Source organism: Phoenix dactylifera, chromosome 1, assembly GCF_051530095.1.
Source record: "Phoenix dactylifera cultivar Ajwa chromosome 1, Ajwa_hap1_PhDact_Kaust_v1.1, whole genome shotgun sequence".
Taxonomy (NCBI): Eukaryota; Viridiplantae; Streptophyta; class Magnoliopsida; order Arecales; family Arecaceae; genus Phoenix; species Phoenix dactylifera.
The window spans coordinates 37,418,549-37,425,742 of NC_143190.1; the positions used below are offsets into that span (position 1 = coordinate 37,418,549).

General features: G+C 37.7%; 1 protein-coding gene across 2 annotated transcripts; it reads right to left on the reverse strand.

Moving 5' to 3' along the window:
* Window positions 1-3,492: 3,492 nt before the first annotated feature.
* Window positions 3,493-6,979, reverse strand: LOC103716814 (uncharacterized). 2 transcript variants are annotated; one of them, XM_088723969.2, is made up of 4 exons: window positions 4,835-6,979; window positions 4,622-4,755; window positions 4,169-4,379; window positions 3,493-3,911 (listed from the first exon to the last, which is right to left on the reverse strand). In XM_088723969.2, exon 1 carries the CDS (start codon window positions 6,636-6,638, stop codon window positions 4,980-4,982), a length of 1,659 nt encoding a protein of 552 aa, XP_088580095.2. In that variant the 5' UTR covers window positions 6,639-6,979; the 3' UTR covers window positions 3,493-3,911; window positions 4,169-4,379; window positions 4,622-4,755; window positions 4,835-4,979. The 2 variants fall into 2 exon arrangements, with proteins under 2 accessions (XP_088580095.2, XP_089786880.1); XM_089930754.1 differs by having other exon boundaries at window positions 4,622-6,926.
* Window positions 6,980-7,194: the final 215 nt, after the last annotated feature.

Consider the following 7,194-nt stretch of genomic DNA (forward strand, 5'->3'; position numbering starts at 1 on the left):
TTATAATTATATTTTATTTTATGTTATGTAACATGGTATTGTATAATAATTATTAATAATATGATTATACTATAACAATATTTCTATAATAATACTAAAATAAATATCTAGTATTTATGGTATTCCTATATAACTAATATTAGAATAATATTAATACAATATAATATTAATTATATTATATTATAATATTTTCTTAACATAATAATATCAATATTACTGGAAACTTTACTTTTCAACTATTCCAAAATTTTTAATGACTAAACAGATTTTAGCATAAATATCTCGTATAGTTTTTTATATTCCCATTTTCTTATGCTCGCGATCTTCCGGAAGAAAAAAAAAACGAAAGAAAATACCCGAACTGACGTTGATGTCCAGGATTCTCATTGGTGATCAAGCTGGCAATCTGTACGGTGACAGCTGAAAAAGGCAGGAAAAAAAATACGAAACTTTGTCATGTTGTTCATGATTTTTTTTTTACTTTGGGTATTGTTCATGATTTGATCGATAAATCGTAAAGTCACCCCGGCTACGACAAACTGCACCAATCCTCTCGTTCCACGTTGGCGCAAGGAAAAGACAAAGTTCGCCCAGCATTGCCTCTGGCTTTCCTCAAGTCACAAGTCAATACGGGCGTCATCCGGCCCAAAGCAGCCCATGGGTGTGGTCGGTAAAGCCGGCAAAAGATGGGCTATAGTCTGAAAACCACTATGCTGAGAATTTCAATTACGGGCACCAAATCCTGCAGCACATTTGGTCCACCATCTAGATATCGAAACAAAAATTAAATCGAAATAATCATATCCTTTCTTCGATATATTTAGTTTATAATTAAAATCAAGATAAGATTTGAATTTAATTAAATGATTGGAATGAAAATTACTTATTTCCAATTCTATTTTTTCTAAAAGTTCAACTTCTTCCAACCAAATATACTTTTTGTGTTGGTATCCTCATCCTATTAGCCATAACACTAGGTCCACTCTATTCTTCCATATTCATGAGTTGAAACGATATCGAACCTGACATAATTGGACTTGACATAACCCCGACTCAATGTTACGGATCCATACTTCTTTGCTCTTCATTCACAGTCTTAATGAAGTAGGAGAAAATTTGTTCCCCTTTTTCTCAAAAAATTTAAAAAGGAAATTACAGATCTATACTCCATGGCACAAAGCCTCAAACTAGTAGAGTGGTAGATCTGATCAATGTACCAAGTTAATGGACCAGGCCTTGTTACAAGCATTTTATTTGTATTTTGGAATTCATTTTATATCCAAGTATCTTAGATTCTAGACCATACCTCATCTTCTCTTTTTTTTTGTTCTTTTTTTTCCGTTTCGGATCCTTGATTTTATATGCAAAGTCCATACCAACATCCCTTCTGGCTAACAAAGCCAAATCCATTTGACGACACATTAACATTCGGTGGTGAAATATTATTTGTTTTTGGTACAACGGCGGCTCAGGTCCTACGGGTGTGGATACGACCAACAAAATCCAAAAATAACAAAGCAGAAAAAGACTTCAGCACTATCTCGCGCTCCTTCCAAACAAAACCTCTAGAATATATTACTTGACGTAAGATGATATTTCTTTTTCAAATAATCATACAAAACATTTCAAACTATTTATAAATTTTTAATTTTTTTCTAAATTTTAATTTAGTGTAATTAGATTATCAAATTTATAAATTCATTCAACTCAAATTCTGGCTATAAATTCTATTTAGCTGCTGTGATAGAATTGTCATTTAATATCACATGATATCACGTGATAGTTTCGTCGTAACAGTCGTACAGAATTTATAGTCAGAATATGAATTGAACGAATGTAAAAATTCGATGATCTAATTATACTAAATTAAAATTTATAAAAAACTAATTTTTTTAAATAATTTAAAATTTTGTATAATTTTTATTTATTTTAACTGTAATAAAAAAAAAGAAAGAAGAGTCCTGCGCAAATGGAAGACCTTTGCATACCCTACTGACAAATGTTCCCTAGTACACTAGTGCCAGACGCGTCAATCGCCCATGGCCGTAAGAAAAAACTTGGGTCCGTGATGCCTCAAAAAACATCGTTAGAGAGGAGGTAGCAATATGGTTGGCCTCTGATTTCTGGTTTCGTAACATGTGCTGGACTCTGTTCCCTTTTGTTAACACTTGTACGCAAGTGTATATGTATACATACACACACATAAGCACAAACACCATCACCTCTCCTAGGATCTTGTCGATCGATCTCCTTTCATATTTGATCATTATCTCCTCTTCTAGGATCTAGTTGATCGATCTCCATTCAGATTCCATCAAACCAATATTAGATGATGGGGATCCAACATATCTATCATTGATAATCCAAACTATTGTATATGATCTATTACTTTTATGGTGTTTCTACAACAAAAACTGTGCAATTTGAAAACCGAAGTTTATGCATCAAGTCATCAAAAAATATGTATTACTTCGTTAAGCTTAAACTATACAATTTTTGCCTACTTGATATATAGGTTACATATCTCTAAATCACATAAATTTTTTTATATAAATAATTTTAAATATAGTAGATCATGTTCAACAGCTTGGAACATCGATCTTCGACTCACATCATCTACTATTAATCTGACTGATCTAAGTGGACTTTCACTTGATTATATCCTAGTGAAACCCTCCCTCTCTTTTTTTTTTCTATACACACACACATATAGACATTATGTATGTATATATACACACACATACACAATGTATATATACACACACACACATACACAATGTGTATATATATATATATATATATATATATATATATATATATATATATATATATATATATATATATATATATATATATATATATATATATATATATATATATATATATATATATATATATATATATATAAGAGGGAGAAAGAGAAAGAGTGATGATAATTGATAAAGAAGAAGTTATATATAAAGCACCTTAGCCATGGAGGCTGAAGACCTCAATGAAAGGTGGTATCTCTTCCAGTGGCATCATAATTTTCTTTTTCTTTATTTTTTTTTGTTTGATAATTGCATAATTTCCTGCAGTTATTAGGGATCCTAGGTTCAAAAATCTACATTTAATTGCACATTTAGTTGCATTAATGAATTTCCTGAAAATCAGAAGAAACAGGCAATTTACTAATTGCAATTTTATTTTCAATCATGCTCCTTGTAGAACTTCTAACCCAACCTTTCAAGAGAATGAAGCATGCAAACAAGTTGATCCAGCATTGTCAACTGTAATTTGAACAGCTGCCTCTAGATATATTTTTGTTTCAAAATATTCACCCAAAAATCCTCAGCAGGATTAATTACAAATGGATTGTGTTAACCATGATTTCTATGTAGTTTCTCTATCATCGGGTCCTCCCCCTTTTGCTGTTATTGAGTTTGTCTCTGAGAGCCCTTAGGACATAATGGATAAGTTCCACAACACCATCATTTCTCACAGACCATAAAATGGTGCAAACAACAATAAAGAAAATTTAATTTCCAATAGCCAAGAGCAAACTTGAATTGCCTGAATACAATTTTGCTCTTGCATCATTAGGAAAGTTGCAGCTATGTGGCTGTCCAGAGAAAAGCAATAAAATAGTCTATAAGAGGCAGAGAAAATGATACAAAAACGATATGAGTTCTATCAAATTCTTGGCATCTCCGAGTTGCTATCCATCTTAAAAGGGAAAAAAAAGAAAATTTAAAATTTAAAAACAAACATTTCTCCTGGTATATCTCAATGTCAACATGACAGCCTAAAGAGCATCTCTACAAGATTAGCCAATTCACTATAGTGTCAATAGCCTCAAGTCAGTAAGTAGAGCAGTTACCTAACAGAAAACAAAGCACCAGCTACCCATGAAAACTGATTCCAGCAGTCACCTGAAAGAACAGCAATTTGAGCAAATTAAACTAAATGTGAGGGTAGTATGATAGCGCAAGTAAACAGGGTAAAGGCTTCATCGCGAAACCTATCAGGAAATTATATATTTGATAAGTGACGAGATATAGATAAAAAGAATGATCAGAGCATGAAAATCTAAAAATTTAGAGGCCTGGACCCTGAGAGTCCTGACAAACTTGTGCACGCGGTATAGAAATTCCTAGGTAGAGACTAGAGATTGACTATGTCTAAGTACCAAGGGAGTCTGCTGGTTGTTGTCATTCTGGAAGGTATGCTTGGATAGTAGTCCACCCTTTCCGGCAGTGAATTGATGGGGCAAGTTCCTAAGGAGGCCTTCCGCCATTTGCCCAAAAAATCACAATTCTCTGGTCACCATCCAAAAGGGCATATTTGATTTGAAGAATGCACATGCTCATTTTGACAATACAATAGAAGCCCCTGCACTCCTGAAATTATAACATATTACATGAAATCAAGTATTACAAATTGCATAGGAATGATTTTCTAGGAACATCATGACTTCTTAGTTCAACAGAATCATGTCATAGATTGGCCTTTTCATATTGCAGAATTTGAAGTAATTTATGCTCAAAGAATCAAACTATCATAAGAATACATGAATAGCCGACAATATTAGCTCTACTATGAAATAAGGTTTGATAGCAAGTGCCTTGCAACCAGTTCTTACATTCCAAGTAGTTGGCTTCCACATGAGATTCGTCCGGTACAGCACGAAAATCAACTTCCATCCTTTCCCTGCCTCCCAATGTGACTGGAAGCATATGGAAGAACCTTCTAAGCTGGCCAACATACATAAATGCTCTGGAAAAGGAAAGCTGCATATGCACATGAAGCAATACAACCAATTCATAAAACATATTGATGGCTTCCTCATTTTTACCTTTGATCTGAATGCTGGTATTCCAAGTTATAAATTGGTTTCGGAAACATTTTCCCATCACCCATCTTCTTTAGTTTTGTTAAACTGTTCTGCAGTGATAATCGCAGATAGACTAATTTATGACAGCATCAGTATCCATCTTATCTCAGCCGTATGACGGAACCAATTTCTCAGCATCCCGGAGTCTCCCTGCCCTACCATCTGAAAGAATTTGACGAGTCTTGGCATTGACTTGTTGCCCTTTATGGCTCATCTCTTCTAGATAATGCTCAGCTCTATCAAAATTCCCTGCCTTGCACAAACCATATACCAACATATTATAGATAACTGAGTTTGGTTCAAAACCATGCCTTTCCATATCACACAATAGCTCTTCTGCAGCATCAAATTGTTCAGTATCACAAAAACCCTCTACCATGGTCGAATAGGTGATTAGATCAGGTTTAAGGCCCCGCCTTTCCATAGCACCTATTAGCCCTTGTGCAGCCTCAACTTTACCAATCTTGCAGAAACCATCCATCAATGTGGTATACATAACCACATCCGGTTTGAATCCTTTCTCCATGATCTCCTCAAAAAGCTTGCTGGCTTCCTCCATCTTCCCCAATTTGCAAAACCCGCTGATCAAACTATTGTAAGAAGCGATATCATTGAATCCACTAGCTTCTATTGCACGAAAGAGCTGCAGTGCAATTTCCACTCTGCCTCCTTTGCACAACCCATCGAGCAACGTGCCATACATTTGCTTGTCAGGCTCTAACCCTTGTTGCCTCATCACATCCAAAAGATTTAGCGTCTCTTCTAGCTTCCCATCTCTATAAAGCCCACTAATAACTGTTGTGTAGGTGACTATATTCGGCCGAAGACCGCATATCACCATCTGGTCTAACATTCTCATTGCATTGTCTGCCTGCCCATTAACGCAGAGCCCATGAATCATAGTATTATAGGTCACCACATTGGGTGCCACTCCCTTCTCTGGCATCTCGGAAAAAAGCATCTTTGCTTCGATTATCATCCTCTTTCGACACAAGACATCAATAAAACTAGTATAAGAGACAACATCTCCCGCAATTCCTGATTTACTCATCCTCCCATAGAGAGCCTTTGCTGCATGGATCTTAAACTGCTTAGACAACGCAGTCAGAACACAGTTACAATTAACCATGCTCGGTTCCAATCCAAGTTGCAACATTTCCTGAATCAAACCCAAGCCCAGCTCCGAATTTGAGCAACCTCGCGACACGAGACCAATCAACATGGCATAGGTGTAGCCATTTGGACTCGGCCCATTCTCCCTCATCTCACGTAGAACCTTAAAAGCATCGGAAACTCGGTTTTCATTGCAGAAGCCCTTGATCACAGTGTTGAAGGAGACAATATCGGGGCGGTAACTTCGTTCGCGGATTTCGTCGAACACCTTGAGGGCGAGGTCCAGTTGGCGCGTCTGGCAATAGCAGTGGATGAGGATGTTGAGGGAGACCAAATCGGCGGAGAGACCGGACTCGCGGAGCGAGTGGTAGAGGGAGATGACGGACTCGAACTGGCGGGATTTGGAGAGATGGGCGAAGACGAGGTTGACGGAGGTAGCGGGAGGACGGGAGAGGGGGGAGTGGAAAGAGCGACGGAGGACGGAGACGGCGGCGGGGACGTCGCCGGAGTCGAGGTGGGATCGGAGGAGGTCGTCGAGGCGGTGGGGCGGGGGATCAGCCGGAGAATGGGCAGCGACGGCAAGGGCTCGAACCCTAGAAGAAGAAGAAACACTATTTATGAGAAGAAGCGTTGTCCTTCGTACAGAGATCATTTTTTTTCCTTTTCTTTCTTTTCTTTTCGGCGGCGGCGAGGAAGAAGAATACGATGCTCCACCGCAGGAGAGGTTATAATGTTATATGCAAGAATTGCCCATCCACAGTGCTTCTTGCTTTATTTCAAAAATGAATTTTGATGAAGCCCGCCCGCCGGTGATGATTAGGCGGGAGTGGTATTTATGACCAGAAACCATGGTGCCACATTGCTGCGAAGGATCTCGTTCCTTCGAAGCCCTGGTATTTGAGGCGGAGCTCAGAGCAGCATAAGAAGAACTTTTCTATATGAGATATGTTTTGGAGGCTGGTTGTATCATCCTAAGGAGAACTCAGTCTCATTGATTGCGTGCCTTTGGAAGGAGGGGTAGAAGAAGGTGGAGCATCCGCTTCTGAGCGACATATGATGGATGCCACGGGAGTGCCGGGCTCTCCAGGTCAGTCATGTCCTTCAGCAGGTGAACTAAGTTGCTGACTATGAGCCGTCTTATTTGCTGCTTATCATTCGGAAGAGTTTATCTGGACCAGCACTCTTCAATTTCTTTTGCTTTGTGTAGC